This window comes from Octopus sinensis, linkage group LG1 (assembly GCF_006345805.1).
Source record: "Octopus sinensis linkage group LG1, ASM634580v1, whole genome shotgun sequence".
Lineage (NCBI taxonomy): Eukaryota > Metazoa > Mollusca > Cephalopoda > Octopoda > Octopodidae > Octopus > Octopus sinensis.
Genome location: NC_042997.1, coordinates 74478788 through 74504477, shown reverse-complemented (window position 1 = coordinate 74504477; position 25690 = coordinate 74478788). Strand labels below are relative to the sequence as shown.

Genomic DNA, 25690 nt, shown 5'->3' with positions numbered 1-25690 from the left:
AAAATAAAAACTAAAAGCCAGCCATTATATTATTGTATGAAATGAATAAGCATAATAATTATTTTTATATTTTTATATTGATCTAAATAATAGTTTTAAATTTTATAGTTATTAATTTGTAATTCATTCTATATATCACTATACATCTGTGTATGAGAGAATACATATACCTACACATATAAGTACTAACCTTAAATGCACACATTTAAGGTTAGTACTTATATATATTAAGTATATTACATCATCAAAATTAGTGCTATCAATAGTTCTACAATATTACAATAAAAAATTAGATGTATTATATTAGCTGATTAATTATTACTATTTATATTATTTATATCTTATGTTTGGTTTATAAATTAAGTTACACTTACTGTATTATGCTTAAATTTTTAATGTTCAGTTTTATCTTTTTATTAATTAAACTTTCTAAAAACATACAAGTTCAAATATTCTCTTTTCTCGAGTTAATTAGTTTGTGTTTAGATGTTAGTATATGAAATATCTCTTCTATACACAATCAGCATTTTTTATCTGAGATTCTATAAGCTCTGGCATGGCTTATAATTTCCCATTTAATCATAATTTTTCTTATTGTCTTTTAACATCCATATAAATTTGTTGAGACTTGTATTATTGATTTTATGTCTATTCTTAAAGCAACTCTCATGGTTCGCAATATGCCATTTAATTTGGTTTTTAGTTGAACTGATATAATAGTATTCATTACCTTCCATCATCTAACTGCTTCTCACCTTAATTAAGGAGTTGCCCTCTACTCATCATTGAAGAGTAGATTTGCTGCCAAACTTTTCCTGGACAGAATCATCACAATTGATGAAAGGTAGGTTCTCTTTTTCATATCCAATGAAAATGACATTGGTTAGCACCCAATGAAAATGAAGAATCCAACCCCAAACCAGGACTACACCCGAGGGAAGTTATTCTCTGTAGGATAGGAAGAATGTTGTCTATCATGAAGTGTTAAACCAATATGAAACAGCTAATGTAGAGAAATATTGTTGTCGATTATAAGCATTGCATAAAAAATGCAAGAAAAATGCCCATTGTTGTTTAATCATATAGAGATGTTGCTGAAGGATCAACTGTTTGTCAAATAAATGGGATTATGTTATTATTAATAAGGGGAAATATTAATTATCTTGATGGACATTTCATTTCTCTTGGCTGTAAATCTGTGTAGTTCTTAAGTAATACTCCTGAAACAACATTCTTGTAAAATCAAAATGATTTTCAGCCAAGATAAGTTCCCAGTGTGTAACTGTAGTAGCAACTTAGTCAATGTGATAAGTAGAATGACTAGAACATGAATGTCACTTTTTCCTTTTCCAAGGTATTCCTGATCTCAGATTTCTATGGATAAAGCATTTAACAGCTTCCTCCTGCACTTTTGCAGTTGCTGTAACGGTTCAGCAATGTTTGCTCCAAACATTGTACTCAGTGGCTCCTTGTCTATAAAGTAATTATAGGACCTTAAAAATAAAAAAAAAAACAAATTGTTCAAACCCCAAAATAAATGCAACAGGACTTTCCAACCTAATATGTGTGTGTGTGTGTGTTTTCTTCTGTTTTAATTATTTAAATTCTCCCTCTGAGGAAGGAGCTGGTTTCTAACAATGATACAAAACTCTAGCGTTGGAATGTAGATGACAAAAGCAATGTCATATTTTAAACTTTCGAAAAGTCTTGCAAATTTTTACTATTCCACTTACAGATTATATTTGTAATGTACAAATCAGTTGTTTGATTTCTTTTTCTGAAAATCCTAGCTTAATGAGATTGTCACTTAGAAATTTATTCACAAAACCATGTGTACTGTGAATTCATAGTCTGGATATAGAAGCTGAAGGTTTCAAAGCAGATGTCAATAGCTGTCCTTTTTCCCTTTGATTTTCAAAGAAATATCTACATTAGAAGGGCAGTTGACCTCTAAGACAGTACATATTTTTTCTTGTCCATCCCAAACAATAATATCCAGCTTGTTATGTTAACACTTGACAGACATTTTGATGATAATGTTCCACCAGAATTCCTTGTGTTGATGCTTGTGCATGTATTCAATGATAGGGGGATTCCATATATTTATTTCAGGAGAGTTTTTTTTTTCTGAATGGCATTGTATATTGTTTTTGCAACATGTTGCATACAGGGGTTGATATTTTGGGGCATCTGCTAATCAAATGTGTGATGTCTTCCTCAGAAATATGACAGAATCCGCTTTTTCGGTTGCATCTTGGGGTTTGAAGGGCTTCACTGTCTCTTTTATTCAATAGGTTTTTCATAGCAATATTCTGTTCTTGTATTGCAAATACATAGCCTTCAAAGTGTAATATGATGTATGGTCACAGATCCAAGAGAAACTGTATTTCATGTCAATATTACTCATGTATAGTCTTTTTTAAGGTATGCTGAGTGTTTCACATCCAGCTGTTTTGGAGTTATGGAAGGTCAGCAGGAAGAGTGCTTCCTGAGGAGCTTGCTGCCAATACAAAGGATATTGCTCGCTTCACTTTTCAGCACTTAGTTAATGTGTTTATTTTCACTGCTGTTCTTTAAGAAGTACTATCTGAGAGAGACAATATGTCATTCGAATGCTGTCTGCCCTGGTCTGAAGCCTCTACCTCCTTCATCTCAAATCATGCTGTTACAAGGCTACTTCAGTGTTTTTTCACTTCAAACAGTACAGTTTGTTTGTCAAAAGTTGTTTGGCAATCTGACCTTCCATAGTCCTTTTGAATATACATCTTAGTGGTTTTCTGTAGAATGCCAGCTTCTTGTATTAGTATCCAACTGTTAGGTTCCTTCTAGGTGCCCTCCCATTATGAAGTTTGCCTACAATTATGGTGAAAGATCCCAGATCAACTGCATATGTCTTACTTTTGATGTTGGTACAGTATTCTCTCTTTACTGTATTAAGTCATGATGCATTAAGGTTGAAATCCTTCTTTACGTCACAGACTTTCAACCAGAATGATTCAAGATCTTCTTTAGAGGGTATTTTTATGGTAATATTTTCCTTCCTCCTCTCTCTGTATAATGCCCAGAGTCAAAAGCAGACTTGTTTGCCTTCAGTGGTGAAGATTTTCATTCAGTAGCCTGAGTTCATGTTTTGAGAGTAATTAACTCTCCCTCAAAATCTTGGTATGAAGAGTCACCAAAGATTTTTGTAGAGAAAGGTTTGAATGATTTTGCTGATAACAACCCACATTAAATGTACCATAAAACTTACAAAAAGCATTTACGTTGATCTTAGTTCCTGCACTGCGCTGTACAAAGAAATGATGTGATATAAACATAAAACAATTTTGGATAAGTTCTTCATAGTTCAAATAGATGTTGATGATGATGCGCTGTAAGATAAGTAGTATCTCTCATTCACCCTGTAACTCTTATTCCACCATAACCCTTCACTCAGTAATCAACATCTCTTGTGGTAGTAATGTTCCCTACTGCAATTTAATGAGTTATTTAGTCCCTAATGTATTTCTCTTCAAATGTTTTTATGTATGCATATTACTCTTTGTTTAGAAATTGTTATTTTCATGCATAAAAGTAGTTGTTTTGTTTGTTTTGTTGTTGTTGTTGTTGTTCTCAATAAAATCTGTTGCATTGCATTCTCACTTTATAACATTAAAATGTATTCCACATTAGAGGATTTCATGTTATGGCAAGATTTTCAGGAATACTTTACACTTGTATTTTGGGGTATTCATACGTATGTATGTACATGCATGCTAGCAGGCAGGTAGGCCTACCTAACTACCTGCTTGCCTACCTACCTGCCTTCCTACCCATCACCTATTTACTACCCACTTAAACTATGTATCTACCTTAACTATCGACAAACTTCCCTACCTAATCAAGGCACCACCCTAAAGAATTTAGTCAAACAAATTGAGATCAGCTCTTATTGTTAAGTCTGGTACTTATTCTATCAGTCTCTTGGGTTGGGTGGTTTGCATGGGTTGGATGGTTTGACTGAAAACTAGTAAGCTAGGGAGCTGCACCAGGTTCCAATCGACGTCATATATCTAGTATGTATGTTTTCTACATGCATGTGTGTGTGCACGTGTGTGCATGCATGCACATGCACGCTTACGTATGTATGTATGTATGAATGCATGCATGTATATATGCATGTGTGTGTGTGTCTTTCAGTTTGTCCCCTACCACCACTTGGTTCTGATGTTCGTTTGCATCTCTACAGCTTAGCAGGTTGGCAAAGAGACTGATATATATATATATATATATATATATCATCATCATCATCATCATCATTTAGCGTCCGTATATCCTTAAATCCTTAAAAATGTTTTAGCCCGAAGGCCGCGGCCATGCTGGGGCACCATATATATATATACATATATACATATATACATATAAGGTAGAAAGTATGGTGGGTGATTACACGTTGTTGAATATATACAGAAAGAAATAAGATGAAAAAACACAAGATTTGTTTTACAAGACTAAAGAATATATTAGAATCATAATACCAAAAGTATTATGCAATATTGTACAAAATATGATTTTTATCTTCCAACATAATAACCCGTTTTGCTATCGCTTTTCAAATTTTGAGTTTTGGATAAAATTCTGAATTAGACATTTTGTGTGCTAGGAGGGGATAACTAGTAACCAAGGTAGTTTGCAGCAAAGGAGAGATAAATCTGTAATTTTTAATATTGGTTTACATTTGATTCTTACAATAGTTGGGGTAAATCTTTAATTTTCAGCATGGGTTCATATTTAATTCCAGCTTAAATGAGGCCTCTTTATTTAGTTGTACTTGTGTTGAGGTTCAAATAGCAAATTGATTTAATGGGAAGATTGAGAATTGTGGTTGCAGTTGTTCTGCACATCTGTTAATGTGTTCACTGAGATATATCTGGTGATATTGTGGGCTTTTGTGAATTTTTGGTAGACCATAGAATAGGTTGGGTTTACATTAAAAGTTTGTTAAATAGACTATTTCTTTTTTCGTTAGGTCTTTTCCATTTGTGGGTGGTGGGTGTAATCATTCCTGTCGACCCTACTATAGTAAAATCAATGATTACACCCACCACCCACAAATGGAAAAGACCTAACGAAAAAGGAAATAGACTATTTAACAAACTTTTAATGTAAACCCAACCTATTCTATGGTCTACCAAAAATTCACAAAAGCCCACAATATCACCAGATATATCTCAGTGAACACATTGACAGATGTGCAGAACAACTGCAACCACAATTCCTAATCTTCCCATTATATCAATTTGCTATTTGGACCTTAACTAAATAAAGAGGCCTCATTTAAGCTAGAATTAAATATAAAACCTTATTGACAATTAAAGATTTACCCTAACTATTGTAAGAATCAAATGTAGACCAATATTAAAAATTACAGATTTACCTCCACTTTACTGCAAACTACCCCACTAGCAAACAAAATGTCTAATTCAGAATTTTATCCAAAATTCAAAATTTGAAAACCGGTTATCATCAACAACTTGCTGGAGGATACTGGTGTGGAAGGGGTACAGGAGCCGAGGACCATTATGGAAGATCAAGATAAGTGGGGAAAATGTTAGAAAGAGTCTTGGGGACTTCCTCCTTCCTTTCCTGGTTCTTCCTTATGTTGGTTGCCAGAGCACTAACTTGTTAACAATTTCATTGGTATGTCTGCTGCAGTGTCCAGCTCACCTCATCCTTGTATGCTATATCTTCAATGTCATTTTTAGTAGTCCCTGGTATAAGTTGGTGTTTGTTGTATGACTCTTTCAGGAGACTTCGAGTGCCATTCTAAGCATCCTCAAATAAGATGTGATTTAGATGACATCATCCTTGAATTTGCAAACAAACTACTAAATGATAATGTGAAGCCAGAACACTGGTCTGATATAGACTTGCTACTGCTGCCCAAAACTGGGAATTGTCGAGGGATCAGTCTGTCATCCACTGTTGCAAAATTGGCCAGCAATATGATACTTAACCGAATACAACTTAAGATAGACAAACAATTGTGACCAACTCAAAATGGATTCAGATCAGGACGGTCAACAACATCTCACTTCTGATAGAGGGAGTTAAGAGCCCTAACAGAAAGGCTATCATTATCTATGTAGACTTTAAAAAGGCTTTTGATTTAATACATAGAGGAATGATGATGAAGATACTTAAAGCATATGATATTCCACCAAGAATTCTGAGAGCAATAAGTAAACTGTATGAGAACACCATCAAAGCAAAAGTGATCACTCCTGAAGGAGAGACAGAATACTTCGAAGTCAAAGCCAGAGTATTACAAGGTGACACGCTAGCACCTTATCTCTTCACCATCATTCTGGATTATGTACTGTGTAGAATGTATGAAGGCAAGGAAGAAGAACTGGGATTCAAACTGCATAGGCAAAGAAGTAGATGGCATCAAACAGTAACAGTTACTGACCTAGACTGTGCTGATGATCTGGTATTACTAACAGAGAGGACAGATCAGGTTCAGGAGGTGTTGAGCAGATTAGAGCAGAAATCGGGGAAGGTAGGATTGTACTGTAATGCAAAGAAAACAGAGCTGCAAGTATTTAACTACAAAATGCTTGTGTCAGTGAAAGTGAGAGACGGTAAGTTGCTCAAGGTAGTTGAAAATTTCAAATACCTTGGTGCGTGGATTCAAAGTACTGAAAAAGACATTGTAGCAAGGAAAGTTCTTGGCTGGAGTGCATGCCATAAATTGAGAGAGGTATGGAGTTCAAAGTTAGCAAGGAAATTGAAAGTGAGGTTGTTTCTGGCAACAGTGGAGTCTGTTCTTCTATACAGAGCTGAAAGATGGATACTCATCAAAGTATTATGAAAAGTGCATCAAATAAGATTTCCAAGTTGTTGGCGAATCAAAAAAAAATTTAATTCACAGACAGGGTATTACAACGTGGCACTGGCCAGTTCTGGATATAAAGACAAAATTAAATACCCACCTGACAATAAGATAACTAATAAATATAAAAATAGATATAAAATAAATGAGAAAAGTTGGCAAAATAGGTATACTAATGAACAAAAAAGATGAAGCGAATTGTCAGGATAACATTATGGAAGGATAAAAACCTAAAGTACCAATCTGAAAGTAATAGTCAGATAAAATTTTTAAAAAATAATAATAATAAAGATAGAAGGAAGGTGTGGGAAATAGGTACAAATTTACTGCCTTTAATTTAAATTGAAATAATTCTACAAAGAACAAGATTCATTACACTAAACTTAATACTAAATTAGATAAAGGCGACATTATGGTTTAATCCAGTATTTGGATTACATGTTGCATCCAAAATTACTTGTGAAATTTTCTCTACATTATATAGACACTTTCCTAAATCTAGTAGGCATTATGAGATTTTTAACAGGCATATGATGAAATTATCATATGTGACATCATATAACCTAGAATACCATATCCGCATGCTAAATAATAGAAAGCTAAACATGGTAAAACTAGATTATGAAGATATCGTCCATAATAGTCTAGGTCTATGGAGTGGAGAATACAGTCAAGCTGGGGTGGGGTAGCTTAGTTAAACCTGTCTGGAAAGTCTTAATATGGATATCAATATTAGCACAGGTGTTGTGAATAATTGAGGTAGGAATAGTAATAACAGCACTTACAAACACATTAAGAAGGTAGGGAAAAGAATACAATGAGGTTGCAAATAATAATATAAAAGGGTGTGACTGTAGGGACAAGAATGCAAGTCCTCTAGAGCAGTGCTATTCAAAGTGATGGTCCATGGACCGTTGCTGGTCCACGAGCCATTAGCTACTGGTACACAGCAAGTTTCCAGAAAAGAAAGAAACATTATAAAATGCTTATGTAATATTGTATTATTTGTTTACAAAATAAATATAAGATATAAAAAAATGTCAACTTTTAATATATTTATTATATATATTTATTATATATATGAGATGCAGCACGGATTTTTGTCAGTGAACAGGTCGCGGTCTTATAGCGACGAAAATATTTTGACAAATTAAACTTAAATGTTGAAGTGAATCGAATGGCTTTTGTGTGTTTCTTAAATGGCTTGCAAACACCTTCCATGCTGCAATTGTTTTCGATCCAGCACACGATGCAAGTACATCTCCGTAATTATATATATTGTTTCCAGTATTACTAAGAAATATTACCAGTCCCTGGCACATTAGGGGAAAAAATGCCAGTACACCACATCAGATAGTTTGAGAAGCACTGCTCTAAAGAATGACTGTTTACACAGGAATAGTATTTAAATGTAATGTGAAAAACCAGTACTTATACAGATTCAGCAACTTGCAGCTGTTGCCAATGCACAAAAACAAATTTGTATTTAAAGCCTGTTTATTCCATCTTCTTGCATACATTTTTATGTAAATTCTATACACAGTTCCATGTTTATCCAGCTCAATGTATAACCTGCTGTATGATTGTATATGGTAGCTGATAACAGTATAGAAACTTCTACTTACCAATCTGTTTACCTACATATCCATTTACCTACCTATATATATGTGTGTGTGTGTGTTGTGTCTATATATATACATATAAGTTCAGCAAATTTTAGATTCAAATGAATATGGTACTTAAGTTAAATGCACCAGAATTTTGTATGGTGTTATCCATATAAATCCATGGGGTGATTATAATCAAAATAAGCAACAAGAATGACTCTGATGATTTGGTACGATCATTTCGTACTACATCATTTTATTAAATGTTGTAAGTATTACAACAGTTTTAAAATGTTGAGCAATAATCAGCCATTAATAGAGGTTTTCCATTAATACATCATTTTCATATCAATTATAGAGAAAGTAGATATATAGACAAAGATGTCGTACCAAATTACCGAAGTTATTCTTGTTGCTTATTTTGATATATATATATATATATATATATATATATATATATATATATATACTAGCAGTATAACCCAGCTTTGCCTGGGATTAGGTTACGGTTATTAAGCTAATCAAATTCTTTATTTCAAACCAAACTAAGTAATATCGATGTCAAATTTGGGTGAAATCCATTGAAATTGGTTTATATGGGCAACACACGCGCACACACACACACACACTCATACACACACGTACGTATGTACACCTATTGCATATATGTTTTGTGCATGTATACATATTCATAAACAGAAATGAATGGAAAAATGTTGCTAAATTTGTAGATTAACACTTGCACGATTTTCACTAAGAAAAAAAATCGGGGTTTTTTGCATGGAATCAACTACTCTGGCCTCCTAATATGCTACAAAACCCTTTTTTGTGGTCTGAAAAACAGAGTGGGGTGTGGTGGAACCCTCAGAAATTGTAACCATTTATATTGTGTAATTCACTGACAAATTGTTACCTACCTCTTTGTTTCTGGATTCTCAACAAAACATTTTTTCCTCGGCGTAAAATAAAAACAAAACTCTTTCACGCCCAAAGTAATGTATGTGTGTGAGAGAGAGGGGTGAGAAAGATGAACAATTTAATATAAATAAATGATTTAAAATAAATATATTTTAACTGTTGTGTGAGAAAGTATATATAATCTGATAATAAGATATAGTGTCTTTCAAAAACATCCTAAATTTGAAGACTATACCTCATGTTTAAGAAAAACAAAACATTTTACATTTTATTTTTTATGAACGCTGTCACTTACTCTCCCACTGTCTCTCTTTCTCTCTCACTTTGTCTTTACCTTTTTTTTTGTTAGACGCCCTGCCTCTCTCCCACTTTTCTTTACCTTGGTTTTTTTTTGTTAGACGCTGTCAAACTCTCTCCCACTCTCCCTTACACATACTTTTTCTTTACTTTTTTTGTTAGACGTTGTGAAACATTCTCTCTCTCCTTCACACACACATACATCAACACACAACTTTTCTCTCTCCCTCACACACACACACTTTTGCTTAACTCATGTTAGCAACTTTCAAAATTGGTAAAAGCTATGGTTGAAAATAGATTTTTACCACTGTCCGTGGGTGCTTCAGGAAAAAAATAAGTTGACAAAACTTATGTGTGCTAATTTGTGGATGTGCATAAATTACATTTACGTATACACACACACACACATCCTGCCTTTTATAGATACAGATATATATATATACACACAGCAATAAGAACTCGATAAACTAAAAATAACAGAAAATAATAAGTTAGTTTAGATAGGATACAAAATAAAGAGTGAGGTCGAGGAAAGTAAACAGATATAAGATATGTAGAGATATTTATTACTTTTAGTACCAACTAACATCACAAGTATTAATATAAACTCTAACCCAGTTATTGTGGACCTTTGTCTAAAGCCCTCAATGGAAAACATATCGCATGTTTATATGAAGATATATATATATGTTTGTGTATAATTTTTATAATTATGTAAAAGAAAAATATGAACTACTGCAATAATCCTCCCTTCTCAACACACGTAATATGTATGTACCTATGCGTATGTTTGTACGTAAATATATATATATATATATATATATATATATAATATATATATATATTATATATATATATATATACATATATATATATATATATATTATGTGTGTGTGTGTGTGTGTGTATGTGTGTGTATATATATATATGTATTCCTCATATACCTTTTCATTCCTAGATAACTATAATAATCTTAAGATATATTGCTCTTTTAAATTCCACTATTATTTCTCTTTTTGATAACTTTCTTCTTCCTCTGTTTATACTTTATCTAATAAGAATAATATAATACACCTAATAATAATAATTCCTTTGTATGCATATACATATACATATTATATATGTGTTTATGTATATTTGTGTATATGTATGTATAAGTAAGAAAGTGTGTCTATATGTATGTATTTATAACTTAACCTTAAGAACTTTCTAAAGTCTCTGACGAAGCCCAGAGATACACTCAAGTACCTTAATCTTATCTACCAAATACTTAAGTTCACTGAAGGGATGGAAGTACAGTAGGATACTAAGGTTTCTTGACTGAAACAGCTGTAAGAGACTATCCTACTTTCTATGCTCTATGTTTTATATTTTAATAATTACTGGTATTTTTATCTGTGTATATATAAGGCAGGATGTGTGTGTGTGTTTGTGTACATGAATGTAGTTTATGCACATCCACAAATTAGCACGCATGTCACTCAAATTTTAGGAGGACATTCGTCATGATCCTAGGTGTATTTTCGTCAAATTATTTTCCCCCGAGGCACCCGCGAATAGCGGTAAATAATTTTGAGCCATAACTTTAGACAATTTTTAAAGTGGAGAAATTCACCATTGTTTACAAACCAAACATGAGTTAAGTCCCCTCCTAGTGACGGTGCAAAGAGAGGGGGGAGAGGGAGAGAGAATGAGAGAGAGAGAGAGAGGTAACAGATTTTAAAATTTTGTCTTTTTACTGAGTGATTGACAGGCAAAAACAGACAGACAGGTATTGTTATGTATGTATGTATGTGTGAATGGCTTCAGTCACACACGCATACACATGAGCATGTATGCATACAAAACACATGTATGCAATGTGTGTGTTGCCCGTATATATACACAATATAAACGATATTCTCCGTTTCTCCACAACTAATTCCCAAATTAGCTGAATCCGTTGCTCTACTCATAGTGATATATAGCTGGTTATATGTGAACATATATATTCCGGGCTGCGTGTTGTGTTCTTGAGCAAGGCACTTTATTTCACGTTGCTCCAGTTCACTCAGCTGTAGAAATGAGTTGCGACGTCACTGGTGCCAAGCTGTATCGACCTTTGTCTTTCCCTTGGAAACCACTGGTGGCATGGAGAGGGGAGGCTGGTATGCATGGGCGACTGCTGGTCTTCCATAAACAACCTTGCCCGGACTTGTGTCTAGGACGGTAACTTTCTAGGTGCAATCCCATGGTGACTCATGACCGAAGGGGGTCTTTACCCCTTATATGTGAATATGGGAGAGAGCAGAGGTTACCAGAGCAAAAGACCTATGTGTTGACTGTAGACACACTCCTTTGCAAATCATCAGCTATTATTTTGTAAACAAAATTTCGAAACTGTTCATGCTTTCAAAAGGAGAGATATGATTCTCACATCTCTGCAGGGGAAGGTAGGCGTCTCTATTCTTGTTACAAAACTTACTTCTGGGTGCCAAATTTGCTTCAATTGATGGTATTACTTGGGTAGGAGGTGGTGGTGGGACAGTGGCTGGGGTAAAGGAATGCAAAAACATGTATGCAATAGGTGTATGTACGTATATGTTTGTGTGTGTGTGTGTGTGTTGCCCATATATATACTTAGTTGTGATCTGAGCATAACCGCTTCTAACACAGAGGATCGGGGGCCATTTTGGACGTTCTATTTTCCTTGTTGGAAGGGTTCTCAACCCATGGGCAAAGTGGGGTTACATGATGGGGGTGGTGTTTCCAAAAGGGTTGGCATATGCAACCTGATCACCTCTGCCGATCAAACTCCCAACCCATGCACTTCCATCGCGACACTGATTCTGCAGAACCGGGTTGGGTATGAAAACCAACTTTAAAGTATAAATATAGATGTTTTTGAATCAGCAATGTTTGGTTAAGTCCTATTTGGGGTGAAAAATCAATAAACTGATTCCTTATGGGGTTTTCCATTTAATCAGGACAAAAAAGTCGATAAACCGATTCCTTATAGGACTTTCCACTAAAATTGGTTACACCCCATTTTCAACAATAACGTCTACGAATTTTGATGTATTTTGTTCAAACTTGATGCCAGCATTACTTAGGATTCATAGGATCTTTGAATGCTTTAAGTTCCCCAAAAACGAAAAAAAAAAACAATCGATGAGTGGAAAAAATCGATAAACTGATTCCTTATGGGATTTCCCAATCAAATTTTCTGCAAAATTTCAGCCAAAAGTTTGCCAATTTCAACAGATTTCACTCAAATTTGACGTCGATGTTACTTAGTCTGCTTTGAAATAAAGAGCTTGATTAGCTTAATAATCCTAACTTAATCCCAAGTAAAGCTAGGCTATACTGCTAGTATATTATATATGTAAAGCATAATATGTTATACATGTATGTATATTGTTGTAAGTGGTATTTAAAAAAATAAATAAATAGACATAATATACTGTCCAAAAGTTGATAAATACCACCTCTTGATCCCCTCCATTTTCTTATTGCTGTATAAATTAAGGGAAAAAAATTTTGTACCCTCACCCATTTATTACATTCAGTAGTGTAATTACCATGCAATGAAAAAACACTTGAGTATTAATAATTGGGTTTTCTACCAGAAGTATATTGGATAGATATTATCCCTTAGTTGATTGGATTCACGACCTCTAACTCTCTTGGAATTATATGTATATATATATATATATATACTGGAGTAAGCACATAAATGTGAAACAAGGTGGAAAAAAAGAGTATTCAAATACCAGAGGTAGAGTAATATGATTTATTTAAAAGCAGCAGAAATATAACAAAAGCTGTTACTCAGAGTTTCACATTCCCGTTCGTCGGACAGTTTTTTTTTTAACAAAACTGTCCGACAAACAGGAATGTGAAACTCTGAGTAACAACTTTTGTTATATTTCTGCTGCTTTTAAAAATAAAGTATATATATATATATATCTTGACATTATAAGAGGTAATGGCGTCATTGAAACCCAAAGGTGTTAGTTAATGCTGAATAAGTGCTATAGACAGACCATAGTTATGTTCCAGGTTCAGTAATTTTGCGAATAATGGGTTCAATGTTGGTCACATGTCAGCGTGTGTATATAAGAATTTTTTGCATAATGAGATAAAAAACCAAGGCTGTGTAGATATTAGAACATTTATAGATAGAAGGTCTTACAGCTTTTTCCAGGATATTTATTAATTATATCTTACATATATACCATTCTGCCTGAAAAATGGATCTACAACTTCAATATCTCTACATATCTTATATCTGTTTACTTTCCTCAACCTCACTCTTTATTTTGTATCCTATCTAAACTAACTATTACTTAACAATCTTCTCACACTGTCTCCGGTGAAGTAATAAATACCCTGGAAACAGCTGTAAGACCTATCTATAAATGTTCTATCTACACAGCCTTGGTTTTTTTATCTCATTATGCAAAAAATTCTTATATATATATATATATGTATATATATATCTCTCTCTATCTCTCTCTCTCTCTCTATATATATATATATATATATGACAAAGTCAGTAGCGAAGGAGGGTGTGCTGAAAGTGTAGCTGCTAGAATAAGATTAGCTTGGTCAAAGTTCAGAGAGTTTTTACCTCTGCTGGTGACAAAAGGCCTTTTGCTCAGAGTAAAAAGGTAGACTGTATGATGCATGTGTATGAACAGCCATGCTACACGGCAGTGAAACATGGGCTGTGACTATTGAGGACATGCATAAGCTCGCAAGGAATGAAGCCAGTATGATCCGATGGATGTATAATGTCAGTGTGCATACTCAACAGAGTGTAAGTACCTTGAGAGAAAAGTTGGACCTAAGAAGCATTAGATGTGGTGTGCAAGAGAGACGACTGCGCTGGTATGGTCATGTGGCAAGAATGGATGAGGACAGCTGCGTGAAAAAGTGCCACATCCTAGCGGTTGAGGGAACCTGTGGAAGAGGTAGACCCAGGAAGACCTGGGATGAAGTGGTGAAGCACGACCTTCGAACCTTGGGCCTCACCGAAGAAATGACTAGTGACCGAGACTTTTGGAAATATGCTGTGCATGAGAAGACCCGGCAAGCCAAATGAGACCACAATCTCATGGCCTATGCCAGGGGCGTTACCAGCCCACTTATGCATACCTTTTCCTTCTTTGGACACTAAAACTCTGCTTGCGAAGACCTGTTGAGGCAAGTGAAATAAAAAATCAAAATCAAATTCGATAACTGGCGTCCATGCTAGTGGGGTGCAAAGAGCACCATACGAGTGTGATCATTAAAAGAGCGGTTAACCGGCTTCTGTGCCAGTGACACTTAAAAGGCACCATTCGAGCATGCCTTAAAGAGCACCATCCGAGCATGATCATTGCCAGAGTGGGTATCTGGCCTCTGTGCCGGTGGCACGTAAAAGACACTATTCGAGCATGATCGTTACCAGCATCGTCTTACTGGCACCTTTGCTGGTGGCATGTGTAAAAGATTCGAACGAGGTCATTGCCAGTACCACCTGCCGGTGGCACGTAAAATCACCCACTACACTCTCAGAGTAGTTGGCGTTAGGTAGGGCATCCAGCTGTAGAAACTCTGCCAGATCAAGATTGAAGCCTGGTGCGGCCATCTGCTTCGCCAGCCCTCAGTCATTCGTCCAACCCATGCTAGCAAGGAAAGCGGACGTTAAACGATGATGATGATGATGATATATATATATATATATTATATATATATATATATATATATATATATATATATATATATACACATATATATATATATATATATATATATATATATATATATATATATATATATATATATATATATTACATATATATATATATATATACATATATATATATATATATATATATATACACATATATATATATATATATATATATATATATATATATATATATATATATATATATATATATATTATATATATATACACACAAAAGATTAGAGCTCAAGTGAACCAGGTACTTAAATGGCAAGGCACCACCAAGTCTTGTAGAATCATGAAGGTGTATATGCTGTTAATTTTTGAATGTTTCTAAATGTTGTGATTCATGTATTTATCTGATGAAAACGTTTTTTTTTCTAATGATATAATATCTCCATTAATCAATTATTAATTCATTGGAAATAGCTGTTGTGAATTGACACAGTATCCATTTGCTGTTATATTATTCCCTCTATTTCTGATAATTTCAGTTTTTACCTGTGGTTCAACACTTCTGATATGATTGGTTGGTTTGTGCATATTCAATGCAAATTTAGCTACAGTTTCTCACAGTCGAATATTGGTAGCCATTTCCAGTATTACTATAAAGGTTCTAAGTTTTGCAATGAAAAATTCTTCTTTAACATGTAGGGATATTGGTATCTTTCGAAATGTTAGACACTCAGCTACTGAGTTTGATGGGAAATTATGGATGAGAAAAAACAGGACTAATAATTTCAGTATTATGATTGGATTTGGTGACTCTGTACAAGTCACAAATCTCATTTACAATATATTTATTGTGCTGCTTACAGTATAGTTTCCTTGATCTCTTAGGTGGTATGTACCAAGGTGATGTGTTGTTTATAACTCCTAACACTAAAAGTATTTATTGAAAGAATTAAGAAGAGATTATGAACATTTTTTCACATTTATGAACTAGGTATTACTGTAGAAAATAATCTTAATATAGCTAACTTCTCCAATGTCACCTTGGACCTTATCTCTGGGTTATCTACCCATGCCACAAGCTGGATGATAATATTTAAGAAAAACATTACTCTAGTCACTCTAGAAGTACAATAAATTTTATTGTAAAAGGGTCTCCACTTGAATTCTTTATCTATCAGTCAATGAAAATATCTTTAGGCAACATTCTCAGTACTCTAATGAGGCACTCGATAGGGCTAATTACAAGGAAAAAATTACTTTTATGCCTAGATCTGGAAGACCTTGTAATAATAATGGTGTAAGCAGTCATATTATTAGTAGTTCTGAATATAATTCCACAAACAAGGTTACCAAGAATATTAATAATAGCACAAGGAATAATAATAATAATAATAATAATAATAATAATAATAATAATAATAATAATAATAATAATTAATTCTTTTTTATTGGCCACAAGGGCTGACACGCATGATTTGAAACATGAAGGGACAATACAGGACGAAAGGTTACAAAGGGTTTTGTCCGTTTTTGAAAAACATCGAGTAAAAACTTAATAACATTTAAAACATTTAACAATGAAAAACTCCCAAAAGGGGGAGACGTTTCGAAAGGTTCCTGGTGGAAAAAACCCTACAAAAGCCAACGGGAGCCTGGTCAAAAATGGGGTGTAGAGAGTCCCTTTTTTCTCCTTTTGTATTACTTTTTTGAAATCACAGGCGAAACCTGAGAACTGGTCCATTTATACTGGCCAGTCTCGCACAATTCACCTACCTTTCATAAAACTTGCCATTGGACAGCACTTTCCTCTCTAACCTCATCTTCCTTTTCAAGTGAAACTTGAAAAAGTTGATGAGGCCTTGACCAAAGAGGAAAGTGTCTGACTTTAGCCCTTTCAAACGAGTCCACCACACTACCTCTTTCGCCACAGCCACTAGGCACAAGAAAACGGCCTCGCCCTCCTTGTTAAAGGAGGTTGGCGGGGCAATCTTCACTATGGATTCGGCCGATAGTCGGATCCGTCCTACACGTGACAGTAGCTGTTCTACATAAACCCATATTTCAGCAATACTCGGGCACTGGACGAGTGCATGCAGAACGGTTTCGTCGTCCTGGCAACACCTCGGGCAGGCCCGGCTGACGGCACTTCCGTGCCGGTAGAGTTTATCTCGAACAGGCAGAGCCCCTCGGTAGCACTGCCAGGCGAGCGACCTCTGGAAATTATCCATCAGCCCCGGCCCGAAAGTCCTCCCGAACAGACCGCTCAGTTCGTCATCTTCAACGCCTAGAGTTTCTCCGAGAACGTCGTCGTATTTTTCCTCCACTAACCCTCTATAGAACACTAGAGTGGAGCTGTAACCGATCGCATTGCCCACCTGACGGAGGGCAGAGAGGGCTTGACGGCACTCGAGGTGCCAAGCGCCCTTTCTCGGTCTACGTTTGATCCAGGTCTGCAGCTCCATCAAAGAGACGAGCTGCGGAAAATCGCGTCTGACAAAAGACGACCACACCTGTTCACCGTCTAGGAAGCGCTTGAGATGCCGCAGCCTGAGCGCAGGTCTGCGCAACAGAAACCACGGCATTCCAAGGCCTCCGTTCAGCGGTCATTGACAGCAGATGGATCGCCTGACCAGTGGCACCTGACCCTTCCACAAAAAGTCGAAGAGCAGGCGTACCAGGTTGGCCAACCAGCGGTCGGGACAAGGGATGACGGTCAAGCGGTAATAGATGACGGATGCGATGTACGCATTCGCCACCTCCGCTCGACCTTTCAGAGACAGCTTCCTCTCGGCCCATTTCTGGGTGAGACGTGCCACCCTGCTCGTCACCTCTTCCCAGTTCTTATCCACCTGGAGGTCCGGACCGAACCAGACCCCGAGCAGTTTAACGGGTCCGTCTGTCCAGTGCCCTACGACGCTGTTGGACGGCATGGGCTTGCCTCTCCAGGTGCCCAGTTGCAAGCCCACAGACTTTTCCGCGTTAATTTTTGCCCCTGTCACCACTTCGTACTGGTTTAGTGTCTCGCCAATCAGGCCAATGTGCCTGTGGCTCGTCACCACCACGGTGACGTCGTCGGCATAAGCAGACACGCTGTTTCCGCCTCCTAGATCGCGCGGGATACCCCTCAAAGCCTCCAACTTGCGCAGTAATGGCTCGAGAGTCAAAATGTACAAGAGGGAGGAGAGAGGGCATCCTTGGTGGACCGAACGCGAGATGTCGAACGGTTCCGAAAGGTGACCGTTCACCCGTATCACCGAGCAGATGTTGCTGTATAAAGCAGCGATCCACCTGCGGAAGACTGGACCGAAGCCGGCTGCCTTGAGGACAGCTGCCAGGTACCGATGGTCGACCCTATCGAAGGCTTTACTCTGATCCAAGTTGATCAAAGGCCCACCCGCGCCAGCGTCGTTACCCACCCTCTCTATGATGTAGCGCATGAGATGGAGGTTGTCGTGTATCGACCTGGTCGGCACGGCGCATGTCTGCGTCTTGCCGACCAGCTTGTCCACGACAAGTGCCAATCTCTTGGCTAGCACCTTGGCCAAAATCTTCAACTCTGCATTGAGCAGAGTGATGGGCTGGAAATTCCCTATAACGTCCCCCTTGTTTGGGTCCTTCTTCAGCAAAGCCACCACCCCTCGACAGACAAAAGCAGGAATTCTCCCGTTTTGCTGCCAGTTGCAGTAGACGTTTGCCAACAGGCCCGCAAACAAGTCTGGCATTGAAAAGTAAAGCTCGTAGGGCAGACCATCCAAACCCGGCGATCTACCTCTCGTGCAACTCTTCATCGCTTCTCCCACTTCCCAGGCAGATATCGCTCCTTCGCAGCACTCTGCCTCGCTGTCCGAGAGTTGCGGTAGGCCGTCCAGGTACACACCGAAGTCTGCACCATTGTCCGTTCCACCGCTCATCCCAAACAGTTGAGCAAAGTGCCGCTGAAGCACCGTACACATCTGCTTCAGTTCGGTAACCTCGCGCCCGTTCTGGTCCACCAAAGACCGAATGGTTGCTTTGTTGCCTCGCTTCGCCTCCGCCACGCGGGCCCATTGAGCGGCTCTAGTCCCCTCCCCGCTTAGCGAACGTGCCTTAGCTCTGACAATGCAGCCTTCGTGTTTGTCGTCGAAGTGTTGGCCAACACGTCGGTCGCGATGCCAGTGTCAAGAGCCTCGTCTAGTTTCTTAACTAAATCCCGCTCTCTCTTCCTACGTTCAATAGCTAGAGTCTTACTATACCTAATCGACTCTACTCTAATTGCTCTCTTGAGGGCAAACCACCAGCTGTTGTTGATGATTGCCCCCGTGAGCGCCCGCTTAACTAGTAAACTAATCCGGTCTCTGTAAGCTTTGCACGCCGTTAACGACGCGTTCAGCTTCCAGTAGCCGGGTCCCTGTCTATGTAGCCTATTCTAAGTCGACCGTACAGATCACTAATTAGTGGTCCGTATATTCGACTAGGTGGAATTGTGGACACCCTACGCTGTCCTTATCCGCTGGCCTACAAAACATTCTATCTAAGTACGATCTAGACGACCCGATGCGATTGGTCCAAGTCCACATTGGCACATTCGGGTTGTCTAGTCGAAACCTGTCGGACAGCTGAAAGCGGCCGAATAGGTTGGCGAGGCTCTTGCACCCTCCCCCTCTCCCCCTCTTGCACCCCCCCTCTCCCCCTCTGCCCACCCGATCGAAACGTTCGTCTAAGACTGCGTTCCAATCCCCAACTAGCACTAGAGTGCGTGACGTTTCCAGGAAAACTTCCAGACGTTTGAAATAATCCGATTGCCCTGCTCCTGTCGGAGCGTAGGCAGCCAGCAGTCTGAAAGCACCGCCGTCACTACCGTCCACGTCGAGGACCACCAACTTACCTTCCGGATCCAAGAAGACTGTCCTTATTTTCAAGTCCAGGCCCTTCCGAAACAACACCGCAGTACCACCACCGCCCGCTCCCGGCCGACACGGAGATAGAAATATCTCGTATCCGCCGAAAAGGGCTGCGAGTTCCTGCGGGTCGGAGAGCCTGGTTTCACTGATGGCTGCTACATCCACATCATGAAACCTCAGGTCGTTTAACAGGTGACCCTGTTTCCAAGGTGACCCGAGGCCTCTCACATTCAAGCAACCGATTCTAAGATTTGCCATACTTCAAAAGTAAGGGTAAAAAAAAAGAAAAAAAAAAAGGGGGAAGAAAAAGGCTCTACTTACTGTTGTTTGTGGTGGGGGTGGCTCCCTTGTGCTTTTGCACGGGTGCTTCCACTATATTTTTGTACAGTTTCTTAGAGAAACTTTTCCCTAACGATCCCACATCGTTAGGGAATATTTGTTTAATTTCGTTGTATGTTTTTGTGTTTATTTTTATTGTGAGAATGTGTGCTGGTGGTGTGTTGTGTCTTGGTATAACAAAATCTGTTATACTTGTACTGGTTGTGTTTTTCAAATACTCAGCCAGTTCCTGGTTTCTTGTATTTATTGATGTAAGTGCATCTGTGTGTGTTTGTGTGTTTGGCAGTGGCAGTAGTGGTGTCGAAAGTGTTGTTGTTGTTTGTTGTTGTGAATGTGTGTTGTCGTTGTTGTTGTTGTTGTTGATGTCATGTATGTCAACAACAAAATGAAACCATTGATCATGTTGTCTCCAAGTGCAGTCTTCTTGCGCGTACAGAGTATCTCAACAGGCATAATAGAGCTGCACAATATATTCACTGGGTAATTTGCAGAAGCCTGGACTTGCCCCATGAAAAAAACTGGTGGGAACACAAACCAACTCCAGTGCTTGAAAATGACCACATCTCACTCCTCTGGAACTTCACCATTCTAACTGACAGGAAGATAGACACAGATAGGCCAGACATCATAGTAAAAGACTTCAGACAAAAAACATGCCTCCTCATTGATATGACTGTCCCAATCGATATAAACGTATCTGTCAAGACCTACCAGAAACTGAGCAAATATAAAGATCGTGAAATAGAAATCAGCAAAATGTGGAACCTGAAGACTGAAACAATACCTGTTGTCATAGGTGCCCTGGGAATGATAGCAAAAGGGGCTGATTGCTACCTAACTCAGATACCAGGAAACCCCAAAATGGCAGAAATTCAAAAGATAGTGCTCATGGGAACTGCTCATATCCTACGCAAAATACTTTCTTTATAATCTCAAGTTTTAAAACAAATATAATTTTCGTATGGTTTTTTTAGGCATTCACTAGTACAACACTAAGTACAAAACCAAATATATGGCACCCTAGGCATAACACCAACATGAACTTCCAGCTTGTCTCTTGAGGTCTCTGGGTGAGACTTGGAGCCAGCTTGTGCAAATGTAAAGCAAAAGTCAAACATATAATAATAATAATAACAACAACAACAACAACAACAATCCTTTCTACTATAGGCACAAGGCCTGAAATTTTAGGGGAGGGGTGCTAATCGATTACATTGACCCCACTACTTAACTGGTACTTATTTTATCAACCCTCAAGAGGATGAAAAGCTAAGTTGATGATGGTGGAATTTGAACTCAGGATATAAAGATGGACAAAATGCCACTAAGCATTTTTCCTGGTGTGCTAACCATTCTGACAGCTCATCACCTTAATTATTATTATTATAAATAATAATAATAATAATAGTTTCTAATTTTGGCACAAGGCTAGCAAATTTGGAGAGAGGGTAAATCAATCGATTTACATCAACCCCAGTGTTCAACTGGTACATAATTTATCAACCCCGAAAGGATGAAAGGCAAAGTCAACCTTGGTGGAATTTGAACTCAGAATGTCAAGGCGAACAAAATGCTGTCAAGTATTTGTCCCAGTGTGCTAATGATTTTGCCAGCTCACCACCTTAAATAAGAATATTAGTAATAACAATAAGTACGACATAATATAAAAGCAGAAAGATTTTAAGAGAAATTGAAGATGTAGTGACACAAGAAAATATAACAATCATGGATAAGAAAGTAAAAGAGATGATCAAGAAAATACCTAACTGATGGTGTCCAAGGTTTCTGGTTCAAGAATTTCTCAAGTATACACAGTTATATATGAGCAGGTTTTTTATTGACTGCTTAGAAAATGGAACACCAACATGGATGATAACAGGAAAGACAGTGCTGATGCAGAAAGACAAAGAAAAGAGAGGGGAAGTCACCAATTATAGACCTATTAATTGCTTACTATTACTCTTGTAAGTTGTAACTTACAGATGAATTATATAATTTTCTGCAAAAAGAGAATCTATTGCCAGAGGAGCAAAAAGGAAGAAATCAAGAACTGCTATATATAGATAATAGAATATTAAATTGTTTTAACAATCACTTTTCCATGCTTACATGTGTTGAATTGAGTTTTGAGAGGCAGATTCTGTATGACTTGATGCCCTTCCCTTCACCAACATTCACCTGCTTCTAAACAAGATAATACTTCCCCATGACCAGATATGTATATACACTGTATATTGGAAATGTATGACATTCACTTGCAATAATTATATAGTGTCAAGAGAAAGGGACACAAACATAAACAAATGCATAAATATATACATTATACATACACACACATTCCCACCCATGCCAGCATGGAAGGTGGATGTTAAACACTGATACATATATACATACATCAGGTGTTTTTCAGTTTCTATAAATCTAATCCACTCACAAGGCTTTTGTCAGTTTGGTGTTATAGCAAGAAACACTTGCTCAAGGTGCTACACAGTGGGACTGAACCTGATACCATGTACTTGTATACACACACACACATACATATGATTGCTTCATCTTAACAGTTGATAGCTGTCGTGACAGATATTACTCAAATTTCTTCTACATCTTTGCCCTTTGGAATCTGATTCTGAAGGAATGTTTTTGTGAACTAGCATATGTCTTTTAAGTCCAGATATTATCACAAGTTTTGTGACATATGACACAAGTTGTAAGTGATGGTTGGGCATTTCGATTTTCATGTGATTTCATATGATTCATGTATCCTGCTTTCGACAACAAAACATGATGACACATAATACATATATATCCACTGTTGATTTCAGTTCCAATTGTTTCTTTCTGACAGTCCCTTTTAAGTTCAGAGCACTGAATCATCTTTTCTTCCCAGCTGTTGCAACCAGTCCTAACAGTATCTTTCCATTTGTTCCGTTCCAGAGCATCAGTTTCCCAATCACTCATGTTCATATCTATTGGGTTGATGCATAATTATTACAGCTTTTTTCAACAAAAACAATAACAATATGTAACAAAAACATTTTTAAGTGATTATTCCGGAGCATATTCACCATCTACTTCAATTACTGCTTCCCATTTGCTTGGCAGATGGTCAGACTGTCATTTAAAGATGTTTTTGTTAAATATCGTTATTGTTTTTGTTGAATAAAATTTGCTGCAATAATTATGCACCAAAAAAAAGCTGCAATAATTATGCACCAACCCAATAGATTCCTCAGGCTTTCCTTCACACAGTCTTTGTATGTTGTCCTTGGCTGATGTTGCGATTGCTTACCAGAGTTGAGCCCACCATAAAAAAGATAGTTTAGCAATCGCCCATCTTTCATTCTAATAACATGTCCTGCCTATCTCATTTGAGCCAGGATGACATGTTCAATTGAGTCACAATGTACCATGTGCAAAACTTCCGAAGTATGAAACATTCCCACTTGACTCTCAAGATACGTCAGGCACTTTTAGCGAAATTTCTCGAGCATTTTCATATGATGCCTGTGAGAGGTCCACATCTCACTTGAATAAAGAAGTGCAGTCAACACACACATTTTATAGACACTGAATTTTGTCTGCAAGGATATACCTCTATCCACCCATACTTGTTTTTCCAGTTTTCCAAATACAACACTTCTTTTCCCTATTTGATAGTATACCTCTGAATCAAAACCACCATCTCTTGATAGTGTGCTTCCAAGGTAAACGAAAGTGTCTATGACTTTTGTTCCATTCACAGAAACAATGGGGGTAGATTGGGCTTCTGTTTTGAAATGAAGTCATGATTAGGAAAACCAATATTGGAGAATAAATCTCTGAATTCAAATTGATTTGTCACTGTTGGCTTGAATGTAAATATAGATATATATAATTTCTTTGGCCAATCCAGTGGAGTTTCCACTGCATTCAGCTGCTTCTTCAGACAAAGTCAGACTTGGTAGAGAGATACCTCTTTACTCTGGTGGGGTAAGTACTGCAAATGAATAGTGCCAAAAAAATTGTAACACTAAGAAGAAAAAGATAAAACATAAATCACTGACCAAATCTTTGATTTGGCTTAAAGCACTTATGCACATGTACATGCACACATACAGATTTACATACACACACACTTGCATGCTAATGCATATGTGCATTTCTGAACAAATACATTTACATCTGCACACACATGCAGATGTTACTGATAGTTATTAATCATATTGAAATGATTTATGCAATACCTCTCATTTAAGAAGACACTGTTGTCTTGTAGATGATGGTTTTGCCAGCAGTGGTGAGATAAAAGAGATTATATGTATATTTTTTTTAATAATTTATTGAAGTTTAGAACAAATTTTGTTTCACATTTATACATTCTATAAATTTCAAACAAAATTAATTTACTTATTTATTTTTCAGCTATGTTCAAAGTTGGGTTGATGCTAGAGAAATACAATCAGAGAAAGCCATTTTGACAATACTTTTTGATAAGTATATACCTCCTTGCTTGGATATTTTGCGAATTCGGTTTAAAAAAATTATTCCAATCACAGAATTTAGTCATGTGCAAATGCTGTGCTATTTACTGGAATGCTTAATCACACCACATAATGTACCACCAGATTCAACCAAAGAAGTCTATGAGTATTATTTTGTGTTTGCATGTATATGGGCTTTTGGAAGTACCATGTTTCGTGACCAGGTAAAATTTTCTGCTTCCTTGCTTGACTGACCTCATCTACTTTTAATCTAATTAATAGCAGTCAATGACAGTAACTAAAAAGTATGCATAAAACAATTTGTTTAAAAAACTTCTAGAAACCTTTATTTAGAGAAGAAACAAAGCACTTTTAATCCTTTTGTTTTAAGATAACTCTATCAAATATAATGTTTATTTATTTACATTGATTTGAAAATATCATGTATTATCTCATAGCTTTTCAGATTTCAATGATGTAATGGTCTATTTTTAGAATACCTTTGTAAGATAGGTGTAGAAGGCTGGATCTAGCCAATTTGAACATAAAACAGATAGAATATCTGTGCCTGATATGGCTGGCTTAAATGCTAATGGGTTAACTATTTTTAAATACAAGAGGATACATTTAAAATATTGCAT

At 36.9% G+C, this 25690-nt stretch overlaps 1 protein-coding gene and 1 long non-coding RNA gene across 3 annotated transcripts in view; one reads left to right on the top strand and one right to left on the bottom strand.

Moving 5' to 3' along the window:
* LOC115213643 (dynein beta chain, ciliary-like) overlaps positions 1-25690 on the top strand; it is an 884597-nt gene that overhangs the window by 590028 nt on the left and 268879 nt on the right. For both annotated transcript variants that reach the window (XM_036501971.1, XM_036501966.1), the window contains exon 34: positions 24991-25273. In XM_036501971.1, the coding sequence (XP_036357864.1) occupies positions 24991-25273 (283 nt within the window). The remainder of the gene's footprint in view (positions 1-24990; positions 25274-25690) is intronic.
* Positions 5188-23090, bottom strand: LOC118762923. The gene is made up of 3 exons (XR_004998678.1): positions 23079-23090; positions 17279-17282; positions 5188-5297 (listed from the first exon to the last, which is right to left on the bottom strand). It is a non-coding gene; the product is annotated as an uncharacterized LOC118762923 (long non-coding RNA).